We start from the raw sequence: 18,737 nt of genomic DNA, 5'->3' as shown, positions 1-18,737 counted from the left end.
GCTGAAGCCGAAAGCCGAGTGCCGCCCGTCCCCGCCATCCGACGGGTTACGGAGGGAGGGCCCGGCCAGGCCCCCTCCCCTCCAAGTTGCCTTCAGCCTCGGATCGCTGCCACCCGCCGCACTTTGCCGGGCTTGTTTGCTCGGCTCGGCTCTGGATAGAGAGGACTTCGATTTCTCCGCACGCTGAAAGTTGCCCGAGCGCTCCCCGCGGCGAGGTGGAGGAGGAGGGCGGCGCGCCCCGCGCCACCCCGGGCCCGAGGCCGGCGGGCCCCGGCCGGGCGCAGCGGGCGGCGATGATGTGCGCCTGGGGGAGGCTCCCCCTGGCCCTGGGGCTGCTGCTGCTGCTGGCGGGCGAGGCGGCGCCGCAGCCGTGTCCGGCGCAGTGCTCCTGCTCGGGAAGCACGGTGGACTGTCACGGGCTGGCGCTGCGCGGCGTCCCGAGGAACATCCCCCGCAACACCGAGCGGCTGTAAGTACCCCGAGCCGGCGGTTCCCGGCGGGCTTGCGGCGCCCGCGAGGGAGAGGTGGCCCCCGGGGGTCCCGCAGCCCTCCGTTTGTATATATAACGAGGGGGTGGCGGTTCCGGCCCCTTCTTCCTTTGCCCGTTTCGCTGCGGTGCTCGGAGTCCCGCGGCAGCTGCCCCTCAGCGCCCACCGCCCCCTGCGGAGCTCCGCGCAGCCGCTCGCTGCCGGCGTTGGTGCTGTAGCCCCTTCCCCACCCGCACGGCGCGAAGTTGCGTCTGAACTGCGGCCTTCACCCCCCACCCCAACCGCTTTTTGAGAGCATTCGAATGCTCTCCATTGAGAGTGCTTTCCAGTCGTAGAAGAGCGAGCATGTGGTCGGCTTTCCTGTTATTTCTGGGGGGATCTAAGGGAGAGGAAGAGATGAGCGCATTATTTTTATAACCTCTAATAACTCATCTAAATGTTAGGCTATGAACACATGTCTCAAGTGATGCATTTCACCCTGAGTGTCAGGGATGCTGATTTCTGCTGAGGCTTGTGCGGTTTCTTCACAGTGGTGTTTTGGCCACATGTGGTACAAACACCAAAAACAGTGACTTTTTTTTCCCCCAAATGCGTTGGGAATGAGCTGTAATTGTCAATGTAGTTTCTGTGCAATACCACTTCCTAATGGCTTACCTCAGGAATTGTGAAGTCTGGTTTTATTTGCAGTGACTGGAATTGAGGGAAGCCTATATATCTTGACCTACAATGTTAATTAAATAAAAAGAGGGGGAAAAAAAGGGCAAACAACTCCAGAAAAGAAAGAAGTGCTGACATACGAGCAGAAATGTCAGGGCCTTAATGCAGTTTTCCATTGCTTTTGACCATGCGTTGTGTTCTGCAGTCAGTATCGCTTCCTGTGCCACACATGAAGTGTTCAGTTTTTGTAAAATGCTGTTCCGAAGTATTTACTCTGCAACAACTGTACGGCTGCTTCAAAAGCTAATGTTTGCTGCAGCAAGAAGAGCTCTCTTCTGCCTATGCAGAAATAGCATGAAAGCTGGAAGTTGTTTAAAATTTAGGGGATTGTCCTGATTTCAGTCACTTGTTTGTTTAGTTTTGTGACTGTCAGATTGTAACCCTAACAGATACTGTTGTGGCCATAAAGAAGCTTTACTGGTTTTCTAGATACAGTTTTAACTGGGCAGACCTGACCTGCTCCGACAGGCTTAGGCTGTTCATGATTGCTAAAGATAAATGTGAGCCATATAACGGTAGGAAGAACTCACTTTGTGAGGGTCTCTGATAACAAAGTTTGAAACTACCACTGTGCAGATAAACTCTCATTCGGTCACTTGGAAGGCTGGTGCTTGCACAGTGCTGCAGGAATGGCTCATTGGTATCATTCAGGTTTGCTAATTAAAAAGAAAAAAAACAAAGCAAAACACCCAGTAAAAACTTGCCAGTGAAAATTAAGTAATTTAAAGAGGGGGGAAAAAATGCAGAACTTCTGAATGTTTTAATTTTGCTGCTTATGAATTATTTTTCTCAGGGACCTTAATGGAAATAACATCACCAGAATCACCAAGACCGACTTTGCTGGTCTAAGGCACCTTCGAGTTCTGTAAGTTCTGTCTTTCTATCACTGATACTTCTTGGACTGATGCTACAGCTCATGTTATAAAAACTGTTGAGCTGGTTATCCTCTGGTTTATCCATCTCTTTACAACTATTGTGCTACTGCTTCTGAATTTACAGCCCCTCCCCCATGTTATATGCTGGTAGAAATAAGTTAAAAAATGCCTTAAATGTCATCTCGGTTATCATTCTTTAAATCTGTTCTTAAGGCTGTAAAGGGAATGGAAGTTTTAATTTGGCATATAACTTCTTAAGAAGGAGCTTAAGCTTAGCAAATTTATAGTTCATGTAGAAAATTGGTATGCTGAAGTATAGGGGGAATTCATTAAAAAGGAAAAAGTTATTCCTCTGCTCAATATAAAAGCAAGTCTCAGGTGATGATTATTGCTTTATATACTTTAACAGTGAATTTAATCAGAGAATAATTTGGGTTAGTTCTGTAAACCCTTCTGCAAGCTTTATGAGGCTTTTCTGGGACTGGGTTTGGGGGAAGATAGGGTAACTGAGAGCAAGTTTAAAATACTGTACAATTAGCTTATTTGCTAAAGCTGTTTTATTTGAACAAGTAGTCAAATAACAGCCTTTTTTCTTTTTAAGCAGTGTATCATGTTGTAGTAATTTTTAATTTTTTTAAAACTACTATTATGGTGACAATTACTGTGCAGTCTTTCACTGATTCATTGATTTGCTGTTGTCTTTTTTCCTGCGTACCACAATTCTGTATTTTTATGTCGTTCTTATATGAGACTCATTTTGCTTTTGTACTGTTCAGTTGGAGTCTTAAAGCTCACTGGAGAGCACTGACATATATGCGTGGCATGTATGTTTCAACTTGGGACCCTTCAATTTAAATCGATTTTAATGAGGGTTATTTTCCTTTTTTTTTTTTTTTTTGGCTATATGAGCACATGCAAGGTTTGGGGCAATAGCAGTCAAATATGTTGCATTGGTTGTCACTTTAGAATAACTGTAGCAGCATTTTAATGAAGATAGGGCTGTCTGTAAACGACTGCTGTTAATGCAACAAGTGGTCTTGGAGCTGTTAAAACTTATGTACAAAAATTTCTCTGTTTCAGTCAGCTCATGGAGAACAAGATTAGCACTATTGAGAGAGGAGCGTTCCAGGATTTAAAAGAACTGGAGAGGCTGTAAGTATTTCTAATCCTACATGTATCAGAAAATAATTTCTTACCAAATCAGGTGTTAAAGCGCACATTTAAACTTGGGACGTCCTTATTGAGATATAGGAACAGTAAGAAGTTCTCAAACAATCTGTATGGGTGTTGAGGGGAAAGCTTGATAGAACAGTCCATGTTTGAGGTGTAAACTTCCATATCTTGGTGACAATATCGTGAATGTTATGAAGTGTGTTCCTGTGGACACTTAAAATGTGAGTGCAACTCCAACAGCCTGTTTTTTGGGTATTGGGTGTTTATATGATGTCTCATTGGAAATTATTATGTGTTGTGAAAAGTTATTTTGACATGCAGCAATAGCTGAATTTGATGTGAGTTCCTGCATAAAGCTCTTATGAAGACTTAAGAAAAAATATAAACTAACTTTCTGAACTGAACTGAACTTTTAAAGGTAAATAAATAAAAATGCGTGCTGCAGGGAAGAGAGCATTTTGTCCAGTAAAGCTGAAATGTGGACATTGGCTTTTCTTTTCCTTATTTTTTTCCAGCAGGATGTAAATAGAAAATGTGTAAGAGGGTAGCAGAGAAGTTGGGCAGGTTTGGGAATTAATTTTCTGTGTATACTTGATCTTGCTGCATTTCCTCAAATGAAAACATTACTTAAAATGCATTGTACAACTTCTTACAAAATGGATCTCATTAAAGGCCAGATGCTGATAGTTGAGTATAGTTTGAGCTTGGAGCTAGTAAAGTCTGAGAAAACAACTGTATTAATGTATGCTTGTGTAGAACTATAATGCTTTCATTATCAGGCATCTTAGTTGCTGCATTTTCATTCTATTGCATGTTCTTTATGCATGCGTCTGGGATCTTGTTTACTTGCATTCACTGGTGCCTTAACTTCAGAACGATATCACTCCTGCACTGCAAAGCTGCACTGGCTTGAACATTTTTTTTAAAGCAGCTATGCTTTTGATCTCTGCGTAAGTCAAAAACATACAGCCGTTACATCTTGTAAATACAGACAAAGCTTTTCAAGAAACTTAGTAACGGCTAATTTGTAATTCCTTTATCTGCAATATCATGGACTTGAGATGATTGTCTTTTTTTCTTCTCATCAAATAAGGTAACCTTTTGACCTCAAAATTGGACTTGTTACTGTGTAGCATAGCATTTTTTTGAATAATTAAATAATAAATTGGGCTGCTCTGAGCATTGCGTAGTCAGATTCTTCAAAGTCATATTAAAAGACTTAATACAACATTTTTTACAATGTGTATTAAACTTTATACTAAAGTTTAGGGACTCAGTGTAGCTTTTCCTGCTGAGGAATATATTGGAATAATATGTACGCATTCCTAAATTTGGTTTATAGGGTCTAACAAGAAATTAAACAGCAGTGTAGTTTGTATTGCAAGAGTAAGAACATGTAGATGAAACATTAATAAATGCTAAAAAAACCTTGCACTTCTGCTGTGTGTGTTATTTGTTACTGAGATACAAAAAATACTTGAAGTTTTAAAACAGTATGTAGTCTTGATTATCTTGAAGAAAGTTCCTGTTACGTAATGGTGAATACTTAAAAATAATAATACACCCTGAGAATAGCATGTAGATTAAAGTACCATTTAGTCCTAGGATTTCTGAAGTTGAGTACAGAATTGTGATACCGAAAATGATAAATTGGACTTCAATAGTTTATACTTGTAAGAAGTGTTCGCTTTTGCTATTACATTTTTGCTTATTTTCTTCCTGATAAATCAGTGAAATACTTTCAAATAAATAGTATCACACATCACTGGAACATTTTAATTCAGAGGAGGAGTTCTGATAACTGTAGCTACTGTTGTAGGTTATTTTCTTTACTCTTCGGCAGGAAAACTGACTTAGGAAGTTCAGTCAATTTTACACCCACAAAGTTAGATTCTGCTTTGTCTTCAGAATTATTTTCTGTCTGCTTCAGTAATTGTCAGAGTATTTTTAAATTTGCTGAAATACAGTCAGTGTTAGGTGTGTGGGTGACTTGTAATTTGAATAAATACACAGGATGTCTTTAAACTGCCGCAGCTGTTGGCTAAGAGCAAATATTTCATATTTGTGAGGAAAAGCTGAGAAATTTCTTGTTTACCACTGCCAAGCCCATCTGACGAAGGGCCATTGTTATCTGACAGCCAATTCATCTCCTTGGGATTCTGAAATTCAGGGCTATTTCTCAGGGAACTTGTGGGTACTTCAAGTGTTTTCTTTTATACAATAAATAGCAAGTGCTTTAAGCTGGTTTGTTTTTTTTTTTTTTTTTCTTCTTAAGATGTGAATGCAGTGTGCCAGGCTACTCCAAAATAATACCTAATGTAGTTCTTTCAGTGCGGTAATGGAAACATGTAAGAGTTTTAGTGGATCCTAAATGAACTTGCTTTGCTTTATTAAATTTCTTACAAGTTATGCATTTTTTCATGTTAGGTTATCTTGTGCTGGAATATGCAGGCTGACTGTAAATGTCATCTGTAGTTCAACAGTCTCTAGTGTGAAGAGTGAGCCTTTACAGTATTTTCTCTTTGTTGGGAAAAAAATAAAGTCTTTAGATGAAGCTGTGCTTCTTGCATGTTTTTAAAACTGGATTTTGAGTAATAAAATCACTTCAGTTACTCTGCTTTTTGAGGAGATGTTTGGTTGGTCAGTGATTTACTCATTGTTAAATACCATTTTGAAGAAGTGGTCTTGCAAAATGCTGAATGACTTCAACCCTTAAGTGCTCTGGGTCATCCTGTCCTGCTTCACTTTGTGAAGAAACTCTCAATTTTTTTTCCAGAAGAAAACTGATTAAAGATATTAGTACATCCCTTAGGTAGTTAGAAATGCTTTTCCTGTAGTTTAGTTGAGCTACAAGAGGTCTGTAGTATGCTAGATATAAAACTGTGTACGCAATGCTAACAAGAATGTGTCACACCAGTGCGGTTGCAGAGCTGTAATGGAAACCACAGCCACAATAAACACTACTGTAACAGGTGATTGTTACAGCAGCAGCACTGCTGTTATTTTCAGTTAGCAATAAATGGTCCTGTAGTAGTGCCTGCCATGTAAGGACTGGGAGAGCATTCCAAGGGGGAAATCAGCAGCTTAATCTAGCTAGGTTTTAGATGTGTGTGGAAAACTGAGTTGCTGGGGAGACCCTGGTGAAGATGAATATGGTTTTACTGTAATCCTTGTAGTAGGATACTTCTGAAAAGTCTTCAGATACATTGTGGTGTTCCTTTAGGTGTAACCTCCGGCAGCTTGTGTGAAGGCTCAGTTCTGAAGGGGTACCAGCTGTGGCCCAAACCAACTTGGTGCAGTACTGCTTGAGCTCTGAGCTATTAACTCTGCTCTGAATACAGATTTCTTTTCAGCCTGTGTCTTGAGAGTTTGAATCATGTCATCTGTATTGTGTAGATTCTCTCAGTGTTTGGTAAAACAACCCTCTTTGAACTTGTCTATGTGTAGCTCTGATTCCAACAAATGGATCAGCTTGTACCTCCACTTTCTGGAAACTAACACCATCACTGATTGCAGCTTTAAAAATGTGTTTTTTTTTTGTTTTTTTTTTTTATTTTTTTATATTTTTTAAGTTGTTAGCCTCAAGGGCTATACCTTCTGAGGTGTTGCAGCTACTCTTAAAGTATTCCAGTGTTTTTACAAGCTATCCTCATCTGAAGGAAAGCATTTGGTTGAGGATTGTGGCTGTGGACTGTGAACCAGTTCTGTTATAAGCTGTTTGTCTGAAATTTCTTAGTTCTTTGTACTCCAGAATTACAGTATAGACAGGTATTGAGGGATAAATACATTCTTTGCTTGTTTATGTAGCAGAGTGGTTAGCATTTCATTTGGGGAGGGGGGGATAGGGTTGGGGGTGGAAGAATTTTTTGCATGATGGGAATATTTATTTGTAATTGTAAATATTTTTCTAATAAAATTATGAACCAAGTAGTTGAAATACTGGTTATGAGTTCTGTAAGACTATGCTGAACATCCGTATAATGGCAGAATTGGAAAACTTTACAGCAGTAGTTTGAAAACAGCCCTGATTTTTCCTTCTTGTACTTGTGAATTGAGGTAACAGAATGTCCCCAAAATACTAATTTGGAGTCTGATTCTGCACACACAGACTATGTGAATAACTTTGCATGAGTAGTCCCACTGATAATTCTCATGAGAGAGACTACTTGTGTGACCTAAAAAGTTCCCAGGCCAAGTCCATGTACTTTTGGTACTTTGGTTAGGATTTATTTCACAAATGCCCATTTGTCATCTTTGTAGCTCTAAAGAGTTACAGTGCCAATTTAACACATGTGCACAAAAACAAACAAACAAACAAAAACAAAACACAAAAACAACCACCCACAAAACAATAGCAAAACTCACCAATTTCTGCAGAAAACTAACGAGGTAAAATGTTACTCTCAGGTTCTTGAACAGCTGCAGTCTCAAGGCTGAGCTTATGCCCCCTATAAGAAAAACAGCCCCTCTGAGTTTCACGGTGTGAGTCAGCTGAAATCCTGAGTTGTAGAAAAGAATGCTGTAAGGGTTGAACTTCAAGTTGATACTTGAAATAGCTTTTAAACTGAAAGCCATCTACGATGTACATTTTCATGCTTCTTACAATGCATCACTGATGGAGAAGGACATATTTCAAGAATTAAATACTTTGTTATACTTCATGTTTTTGGTTGTTTTTTTTTAACCTTACAACACAATTCTAAAAGAACCGAACTGAGGAATTGCCTGTACTTGTTATTTATTGGAAGCCCCATCTTCACAAAAACCTTAAAATATATTATTAAAAGTTAATGTGAAGGGAGTGTTAGCTGAGAAATGTATGCAGGAGTATTTGAAAACTATTGAAATTCTGTCCATCATATAGATGATTTGAAACTTACAGATATATCACAGCAGTGAAAGGCAAGAGTATATTTCAACTATGTGGTTTCAAGAAGTTTTTTCCACTTACTAAGCAAAATGAAGTGCTGCTTGTGTATGTTTTCTGTGTGCAAGTCTGTATGTGAAACTGTTGTTTGGAGCTGGTGGAACATACAGGAACCTGCATTGCTGGAGATGTCAAATGGGGCAATTTCATCAGCACAAACAGATGGAATTTAGATGGTGCCAAATCCACAGTACATGGTGGGTGTGGTAGGACAGTCCAGCCAGTATTGGCAATGTGCTTCACAGTCTTCAAAGTAGTCTTGGGCCTAGTTACTGTGTTGTGGGGAAAAAGGTAGTCATCTTCTCTGGCCTGACTCTGGCAATTCAAGACTTCAGCTTAGTGAACATTGTGATGTAGAAGTCAGAGTTGATAGTTTGTCCAGGTTCCAGGTAATCCAGAAGGAATGCTCTTTTCCTATTTCAAAAGGAAGTGCATGTCCATTTACCTGCTGAGGGTTGCATCTTGATCTTTTTTTTTGATGAGGAATTCATGTGTTGCTACTCCATGGACTGCCATTTTGACTATAGTGGTGACACTATATCTTGTCACCAGTAACAACGAGGTTAAGGAAGCTGTCACCTTCAGCCTCACATTGGTTTGCTTTGTCCTGACAAACTTGCATATGGTGTTCTGTCTGTTCCTGTGTGGGATCCACTTGGAGTAAGCTTAATCATATTCCAGTGTTGCCTCTTTAGCTTCCAGTGAAGCTAAGATTCAGCTCTGTGGACAGTTCTCTTGGTGTGATCCGCTGATTCACATGGATGAGCTGACTGTGGCACTTTCTGTTTCATGCTGTGAGAGCTGCACAGAACAGGGCTTGTCTTTCAGTGTCAGTGTCAATATTACCACTGGTGAAATGCCACCCACACCTTGCTGTTCCCACATCCACTGATCTCTGTAAAGGTTCAGCAAGCATCAGTGAATGTCAATGGGTACCATTTTTTTTTCTGCATTTAGGAATTCAGTGATATGCCTTCACTTCACATGCCACTTTTTTGGTCTGCCCCTCTGCTGCTATCTATTACATGGCAACATAACATAATGAAACACCGGTGGGAAGATCAATCTCTGCTGCTCTGCTGTACCACCAGCATCCACCTTTGATGTTGTGGGCAACATAATAAAATAGGAGGCATTTGGAGAAACTCGTGTAATATTGTACATGATGGGAAACTAACCACTGTGAGCTTTTGTAGCAATGTTGATGTTTCTTAAATGTATGTTTGATTTTAAAGGGATAAAACATGCTCTTAAGCTTAAAATAAATCTGTGTGCTAACCGCATATTATGTATTAGCATGGCATTAGGTTGTGTTCTTATTCCAGATTTTTGAGTAGCTGTATCCATAAAATCTGAGTTCCAAGTAGAAAAACTGTTAGCTTTTAAAAGAGGAATTTTTAATTTTTCTTACCACAAGAGTAAAGTCTGTCAATAAGTAACTATAAGTAACTTTGAGATCATTCACTTTTGTTTTGAACTTTTGAGTACTTTATAGAATACATGCAACTTTTTCAGTTGCAAAACAGATTTTGAAAGAAAAGAAATTTCACCCTGCAGCCAGGTTTTCCTTTTGCTTGGCTGTATGATCAGATCTGAGATGACTGGAAAAATTGCCAAATATTGCAGAACAGCATCATGAAGATGATTCTTATTTGTGAAGGAAAATCTCATTAATTCTTCTAAGTACTGAAATTTTTTTAGGTGTGAAGTTTAAGAGCTAATGTGAAATTTGGGATACATGGTGAAAAATGCTTTGTTAGTATTTGAGTTACTGCTCCTGTTTGTGACTATCTTTGGTAATTCAATTAATGAATTATTATTCTTTTGATATGTGATTGTATGCATAATTTCAAGAAAAGCAGATTTTTGGCAATAAGCCCTTACATTGTATATGCAGCAAAGCTGTCTTCTGAATGGAAGTTTCACTGGTCTCTTAGGATGTTTCCATAGCTCATAAGCTAGGAAGTTGTCCAGTGTTCCTCACTGAGCCCTGTACTTCATTTTGCTATGCAAGTTTATTACTGAAGCCTTTTTTCAGTTGGAGTATGTTCTGAACACACACTGACTTCCTCAGCTAGGAAAATATGTGCTGGATTGTCTCAAACCTGGGGTGTTTGTGTATATCCCTGTTTTTAAACCTGTTTATTGTTTAGATTTTCTTTTCCTTAAGCACCTGTCTGGCTTCAGTCTGAAAATATGAGCATGAGAAGGGTTAATAACCCATTTATGAAGGTGTAGGTAGCAGAAGAATAATGAGTTCAGGTAGAGAATATGTTTTTGAGCAGCCCTGAAGGGGGTGAACAGTTACTCCTTGTTAATCACGGATGTGAAAAATCCTTCTGTTGGCTAATCCTACATAGTTTAAAGGCAATGCAGAGCACATTCCTCATCTTAGAACAGGGAGGAGATCACGAAGCCTGCGGTGCTAATCACTTACCAAAAGAATGTCAGACCATCTTACAGGAATTGTACTGGGGCATCTGTATTTATAGTTTAAAAAAAAAAAAATAAAAATAAAAAATTAAAAAAATACTACAGGAATTATCCCTTATTAGCAGACTTTTGTTGAAATAACTTCAGATATGTCCTCTAGAAAATTTTCTGGTAAATCAGAAATAGATGGAGTTTGTCTTTGAAGGTGATTATTTAAAAAAGAGAAGCAGTATTTTAATAGCATTTTAAAAATAAGATTGTATGTACGCTTTGATTGCAGAATAATACAAAATATTTGATAAAACTTTTTGAGCAATGTTCTTCTTTTGAAATCCTTACAAACTTTCTTTATTATTTTTAATATATTTTACACATTTGAGTGTAGTTTCTCATGGGATTCCTTTTGTAGGTCTAGCAGTCAAATTGCAGTGAGAAGTCCTGTTTGCTCTTTGCAGACCTTTTTACAAATTCCAGGGCAGGAAAGCTGTTTATTTTTCCCACATCTGTTTTGTGCTCATCCTTTGTGACACTGTTTGCTGGATGCTCTTCTTTCTTGCTTCTACTGAAATGGGTAACTTGCACTGTTGCAAAATGTTGAAACTAAATGTGATTCTACAGAACTGTATTTTCATCATTTTTCTTTCAAACAGTTTTTTTGTATTCAGAATACATTTTAAATTGATGCAACAAAGCACTGATACTAAATATAAAGCTATACATTTTACTTCTGCTCTGGAAAAATTCTGTTTATCCTGTTCAATTAAAAAACATAATAAAAACAGATTTAATATTAATGGTCTCGGGTGAAAAATGACCTGTCAAAGTGCACTGCATTTTCATATTTTAGATTCTCTCTGAAATATAGTATGTTCCTTACCTTAACTGCAGAAGCCTCAGTTTTACCTGGAATTTTACAGCTAAACTCCAAATTACATGCTGGTTTTGGCTACAGGACTGTTACTTCAGTGACTCATGCTGTTATATTACCTCACTTAATCTGAAGAGTCTGCATGAAAACTGAATAATAATAAAATAATAAAATAATAAAAATAAATGTTTTTTCCTTCATAGTTTGTAGTGTATTTTGTTGAGTTGTTTTAATAATAGCCTAGACTAATAATTGGATGCAATGAGTAATTCTCTCTTAATTTGCTTAGAACACTCATATATATATATATACACTCATATATATATATATATACCTATACTCAGCCTGTCTGAGTATAGGTTGGCAAGATGCCTGTACAGGTGCTACACAAGAGTACTTGAAGGAAAACTTACTGTGTAAAGGCAAGTCTATCTAGACTATTTGCAGACCCTTCTTGCCTGCTTTCTAAACAGTCTCCCCAAAATTTGGCTAAACTCTACATGACATATCAGCTCCCTCACTCTATTCAATTCCTCATTCTCTCTCTCTCTCTCTCTCTCTCTCTCTCTCTCTCTCTCTTTCTCTTTCTCTTTCTCTCTCTCTCTTTTTTTTTTTTTTTAATTTTTAATTTTTTTTCTTTTATGGAAGTTGTCAGAAAATCATCCTTGCTTAATTATATATTTGATTTTATATTGCTTTATGGAGGTTTTCTAAATTTCCTTTCCATCTTAGGGGTTTGTGTCCATTACAAGATAACTTAAAAAATAATTTCTATTTCTTTAAAAATTATCTATAGTTTTTGAGTGGCCTTAAAGGTGTAGTGAGATGTGGCTAGAAGCTGTACAAACTTGAAAGTAAGTAGTTCATTTAATATGATTTGGTTAATGCTGGGGTTGTTTTGCATACTTTCATGCATCTCTACTACAGTGAAGTGTTGGTACCTTTTTGGTTGTTTTTTTTTTTTCTTTTTTGTTTTGTTTGGTTTGGTTTTTTTTTGGTTTTTTTTGTCCTCTCATCTAGATTTCTAGATGAGGACAATTGTGTTTCAGATGAGATTTGTGCCCTACTTGTTATCAAGGTTATATTTTTTCTACATCAAGAGTAAATAAAACTTCTGGAACAAAGAACCATTCTTGTCTAAACTATGAGTCTTCAAAGCATTGGCAAGTGAAAGTTGTCAGAATTTGAAGTTTTAAAGGTTTGTTACCTCGAATCCTCCCTGGTTTTATAGCCAAGGAGCCCTGTGTTGATATTCTTGCTGCATTGTCATTTCTACTTCCATCTCTCAGAATGATGATAGTGAGGACAGGTCTGGGTGCAGAACAGGAAGGCTGCAGGCATTACCAAGTTCTTTCTCAGACTGGGACTCTCTTGTGACCTCACAGCAGTTGACTTAATAGGAAGTTGGTTTTTCTGTCAAAAAGAGCGAGCCAATCTTTAATATGGTAGAGATCTTTGACTGATGCCCTTACTCTTTCTTTCCCTTAGAGTTCTCTGCATCACTTAATTGTACTTGAAGTTTTATGTTAATGTGCAAGTTAAACAGAATGGAAAATCATCATTTCTCAAAATAGCATTGTCACAGAACAGGAGATTCCAAGGAAGCACTGCTGATTTTCTAGTCAGTGTCATCAATTAAAGCACTATCAACCAGAGCTGGTGGCTGATGGCTGTTTCTATTTGGGGTTTCATATGTTCCCAATGATGTATATAATCTGCAGTGTTACTGGGAAACATATTCCAGTACTTAACTATTCTCACAGAAAGTGCTTAACTTACATTTGATGCCAAATTGAAATTTAGCTGTCTTCTTAGTCTAGTTATTATTTCACCTGGAAAATGGATCCCTGATTAAGTTGTTCTTGACCTGGGACAAACTCAGACTTAGGCATGCAAATACCCTGTACTTTTCAGATTCCAATTTTTATTCATGTGGCCAGAATATCAAAATTTACATCACTAGGTTAAAAAGATCATGAATAGCTTGACTTAAGATTAGAATACCTTCTGAAGAGAATCTGTAGTGAAAGAGCTGGCACTCTTGCTTAGATCTTACTTCTTGGGCTTTCTGGTCTTTTGATGATGTTTGCACGCATCACATTCATAGACAACAGCTGTCAAATGTGTTGAAATTCAGCAGACAGTGGCTATGGACACTAATGCACAGATGCTCTCTGCCTCTGGCAGACCTAACACTGCTTTTTTGGAAAAGAGAAGGAAGACTTGCCTTCTGTGCTGACTTAAGCCTGAGTTAAGCTCTGTGTAAGTTATCTTGTGAGGGAACAGAATCATTCACACCATGTCTGGTTTTCTGAACTTGTTATGCTTGGGGTTTGGTCTCTAGACTTGATGGTTAAGTCAGTATAAGCTTGTCCCAGTAACTTCCCATTTTAAGATGCTTTCATTGTTTTGACATTTGATGTTGTGTTTCCTGAGATAACAGTGTTTGTATTGGTATTAGACCCCAGCAGATGTGTATCTCTGTAACTTGCTGGAACCATTTGAGAAGCCTGGTGGGCTCAGTTGTTGTGAGTAGAAAGTACTGTTGCATGAACACCAGAAGTTTTGTTTTTATTTTTATGTGTGTCCTTTGATATGAAATTTACCATTAATGATTTTTGTTTGCTTGTTCATAAATGTTATGAATATTTTGCAAAAGAAATTATGTTCTAATTCTAAACGGTTTGGTAGTAATGTCTTCTAACATTGCTATCAATCAGAAGTAGGTTTGGATGTGATCCTTTGTTGAAGAATAGAGTTTCTAAGCTATACAGTACTGTGCAGAAAAGTGTATTTACTTCTCAGCTAACTTCAGAGGGGGAATGAAGAATAATGGCTTCTGCTCTCATTAACTTTGTGTGAGTTGGAAGCCGTGTATCATTCCTGAAGCAATGGGTGTAGAATAAAATGTATTTGTGCATTGTATCTAGAGTTTCAGAAGGCTCTCAGCTTCTCTGCATCCAATGGGACTGACTGTTTCTAATTAGCGTACAGTTGATTTATAATTTACTTGAGAACTGATCTAAGCTAAGAGCAGTTCCAAGTTATCTTGAGGGCTTCTGCTTTCTTGGGGGCCTATGGCTAGAATTGCATTTACTTGAACAAAAAACAGCTGGAAGTATTTTAGCTGGGCTTATTTAACCTGAAGGAGACAATTTGTAGGGGACAAAGTAGCAGCCTCCCAGTACCCGTCAAAAAAGTTATCAAGAAGCTGGAATCATGCTCATCTCTGTGTTGAGACAACAAGCATAAATTGAAAGGAGGGAATAGGAGTGGATATGAGAATTCAAGTGCTGGAACAAATCAGTTCCCAGTGAGGCTATGCTGTTTGTCCTTGAAGCCCTGATCAACTGGCCAAGTCTCAAAACCAACCTTGCTTTGAGCAGGAGGAGGAGACCTCCTTACATCCCATACTGTGAAGGTTCCCTCAGAACAAGGATGGAGCAGTGTAAAGTTAGACTACATAGGGCGTCTTTGTCTGTATGCAGTTGATTACTGAGGGATTGGAAGCAAGTTACAGGGAGGGTACTTAGTAGTCTGGAAAACAGATACAGACCTGCTTGTGAATTATAGTAATTGCAGAACATTACAGTGCAAGTAGTATAATTTTGAGCTTTTTTAAAAAAAAAATCTTCCTTCCTTCCTCCTTCTCTCTGCATGACTGATAGTGGATCACAGTTACTGTGGCAAGAAAACCTGAGAGTGGTATCAAATGGATAGGTGGCATGTGAGGTGTCATTGGGTTGAGATGTCTATGACTGGGATCTTGAGATACTCTGTCTACAACTTTTTCTGCCTCTAGCTGTGTCATTCAGTTCATATCCTCTGACTCTTCACAAAGGGTGAGTAAAAAGTCAGATATGTTTCAGTTTCTCATGGACATGATTTAGTAGAGGGTTCTTAGAATTAGGGTAGTATGGTTAGGTTATGGTTGGACTCAATGATCTTCTAACCTGAGCGATTCTATGATTCTACAAAGATATCCTGTTCTCTAGAACTCTTAAGAAATGAAAAGATTTTCCATAGGAGCAGTGGCAATAATCACACATGTGCATTAATCTCTTAATCCCTTTTTTTTTTTTTCCTTGCCTTCACTGTTTCACTGTGTAACCTGCTTTTTTCTGGATCTACACTTTATCTGTCTATTGGTATCAAATTTCCTGTAAAGACTGCCTGCCCATCTGCCAGAGTCACCTTTTGTATTCTTAACCTGATTCTTCTGAAAGCTGTAATATTTTTGAGTATATTCATGTCCTTCCATCATTTCACTTTAAAGTTGCTTTTTTAGCACATTCTATGTTTAGACTCCAGACTGAGCTCTGGAGACTTCAAACTGAAGTACTTAAAGCATTTTTTTGTAATTTAGGTATTATGTGAACTTTGCTTGAATTTGTCATGAAGATCTGAAGAATTTACTTCAACCAGTCTGTCAGTTTGCCCAATCTAAATGCTGGGTTCAGTAATGCAAGCAAAAGTTGTATTTATTTCAAGTGGGGCTCAGTTTTGTTGTGTTGAATGAATTATGTGATGTCATACCCTCACCCACTTATTTCTGGCCACTACCAGCAGCTCTGTAGCTCAAGGTACTGCAATATTAGAAGAGATTCTCCAGTGCATTTTCTGTTGCTTGCGCCACTAACACTTCATCTCTACTGAGCTCTCTTCCTTTCCTGGAGAAATGTTGATTTTTCTAGCTCAGTTAGGAAATTGAAAGGGGGACGTATGGAACGTTTCATAACTGTTTCTTCAATGCTGTACCTTGAACTTCATGTCAGTTCTGGGAGAGCAGCTCAGTTGATTCAACTGAAATTTCTCTTCTCAAGTTGTCCCAGGGGAAATGCTGTTCACACACAACCTGCAGAGCGGTCTGTGCTGACATACAGAAAGAAAAAGTGTTCTTTTTCTGCATGTTTTTACTCTGCAGTAGCTGTAGTTTTTTTCTTTGCCTTCCTGTATCTGTGGTAACCTCAGGTTTCAGCTACTGGGGACATGTCTGTCTCAGGCTGTGTCTGCATGTTGAGGACAGGTGTTGCTCTTTGAGACAAAATACAGCTTGAGGCAAAGGTGAGGCCATGTGAAAAGGTGGCAATGCCTGTATCAGAGCCATGAAGTGTTTTAAAGGAGGAATGTGTTTTCTGGACTGTGTGTGTGGCTCTGTATCAAAGACTGCAAACTCTTCAGAGCTGGCTGTATGCCTGAAAGCTGTTGTGTTCAGGATAATGGTGGATGCATTCCAGATTGACGCCATGTCCTTTTCATTCACTTGTTATTATTTTTTTAACAGAAGTATCTATTGCAGCCTTGAAAAAAATCATTTCAGTAATGATCAGTTCATCAATTTTCTTTAAGAAATTTAAGACAAATTCACCCTACTGCAAACATTTTTTATATATGATACTTTATATACAAATGTATATAAACACATATATAAAAATAAGTGTAACTGAAGCCTCTTTCTTGAAAAAGTACTTAGTACTGTAAAAGGAATACCTTCCTTTGTTGCCTACAAAAAAAGTTAGTGATAGTTCACAATTTGGCTCAGGCAATTAGAGATGGACAGATTTTTGGTAGAGAAAGCCCTGCTCTAAAAGGAGAAATAACAGATGAAATAATTAAAAGTAGAAACTAGAAAATACTGAATTAATGAATGGTCAGTAGCTCATTTGACTCAAAACTCCTCGATTCACTTAGTACTCAAAGAATTAAATGTTTTAATTTTTTGAAAGGCAAAGTGAAAGTGTAGGTTCTAAGTGCCAAGCTCAGTTGGTGTTGAGTAATGAATGTACTTCTATGAGTGCTTGATTAATTCATGCATTTGACTTATTACCAGCATTTATTTTTTATGTCTGTACAGCAGCACATGCATCCTTTGTTGACAGTATGTATATACAGTAGTGTGGACAGTGTGAACTGTAGGTGCTAATAGAAACTGGTGATCTAAATATGGAAAGTTACATACTAACACAAGTATTTGACCTATGAAGTACACTTTGAAAGAGATGCTGAGTGTATCTTTGTAACACTGTTGTTGCATTTTTTTTTTTTTTTAATTTAATTTTATTTATTTATTTATTTAACACCTTGTGGAATGCCTTGGTAAATAGATATTGATTTAAGTAATGCAACTACTGTAGGGATAAAATAAATATCACTCCATACTGTGCAGTCTGGTAGCCAGGAATGCCTAAGAAGCAGCGTACTGAGAAGCACTGTGCATTGCAAAGTAGGACTTCTGATGAGCTTCTTAGAGGAGGAAGCACTTTTGTCAATATGCTGCTTTGCTTGAATGGCAGGTGGCATGTGTGTTGCATTCCTTAAAAATAAAAATCTGTTTGCAGTTTGAATTGTTGAATGATCTGACTGTGTGCTACTCTAGGGCTGTCACTTAAAAAGAATAATCTGCGCTATATGTTAAATAAATAATTAAATAATCATGGAAATGGAACACATTTGTCTTTGTGAGGGGGTTGTTCTGTTGCTTATGGTTATATTGCAGGGGACTTGAGACTTGTTACCTCAAGCTAAACAGGTTTGATTCTGGTCAGCATATTCCATCAGAAATCTCATAAGCTAATGGGTATTTTCAAACCCCAGCTGTGATTTTTTTTTTTATTTTTTTTTTTAGTATTGTATGTATCTTACGTACAACTGATTTTTATTTTTTTTTTAATTTTGATTTTATTTTTTTTTTAAATTTAGCTTTTGTGTGTTTTATAGCTGTGGCCAAAACTAAAAACATGATCAGAATTGTAATGCTGAATTTAAGACGGGACTTTATGATCTTCTGGCTTTCATTTGATCAGTGTTTCTGTAACAGCTTTGTTGCTTTTGTTGTTTTTGAAGTAGGTTATAAGGGTCTTTAGAAATATTCTCTCATTACTTAACTAAGTGCATGCATTTGATACATGTTCCTTTGAACAGTATTTCATGGTCCGAAAATGTGTGTGTTCACTTCATTATACCAAGAGGAGCACGGAGTTGGAGAAAGATTGAAGTTACTCTGCTGGCTTTGTATTTTTAGTTTTCTGGTTGGTTATGCGGGATAGAATCCTGACTTAATGGCTGATTCACACTCCAGAAATTCAAAATAATCTTTCATAAAATGAAATAGGTAATACAGTCTGTTGGGGAAACCAGAAAATGTAATTAGTCCATGGTAAATTTACTGCTGGACCATGTCTCCGCTAATGGACCAGCATTACATAGCCTTAAAGATCAGCTTGTTACAGCACAGTGATCTGCTCAAAGTGTATGCG

General features: G+C 38.1%; 1 protein-coding gene across 26 annotated transcripts in view; it reads left to right on the top strand.

Annotated features, from left to right (window-relative positions):
* Positions 1-214: 214 nt before the first annotated feature.
* Positions 215-18,737, top strand: part of SLIT2 (slit guidance ligand 2) — a 241,109-nt gene continuing 222,586 nt past the window's right edge. For 25 of the 26 annotated variants that reach the window (XM_085545665.1, XM_015862756.3, XM_085545664.1 and 22 more), the window contains exons 1-3: positions 219-469; positions 1,999-2,070; positions 3,161-3,232. In XM_085545665.1, coding sequence (XP_085401791.1) covers positions 294-469; positions 1,999-2,070; positions 3,161-3,232 — 320 coding nt within the window. In that variant the 5' untranslated portion in view covers positions 219-293. Of the gene's footprint in view, positions 470-1,998; positions 2,071-3,160; positions 3,233-18,737 lie in introns of all 26 variants that reach the window. The other variant, XM_085545653.1, reaches the window with a different exon arrangement.

Source organism: Coturnix japonica, chromosome 4, assembly GCF_054131305.1.
Source record: "Coturnix japonica strain WE chromosome 4, WE-NBRP24, whole genome shotgun sequence".
NCBI classification, from domain to species: domain Eukaryota; kingdom Metazoa; phylum Chordata; class Aves; order Galliformes; family Phasianidae; genus Coturnix; species Coturnix japonica.
Note: the sequence above shows the minus strand (reverse complement) of the source record. Positions and strands in the feature narration are given on the sequence as shown.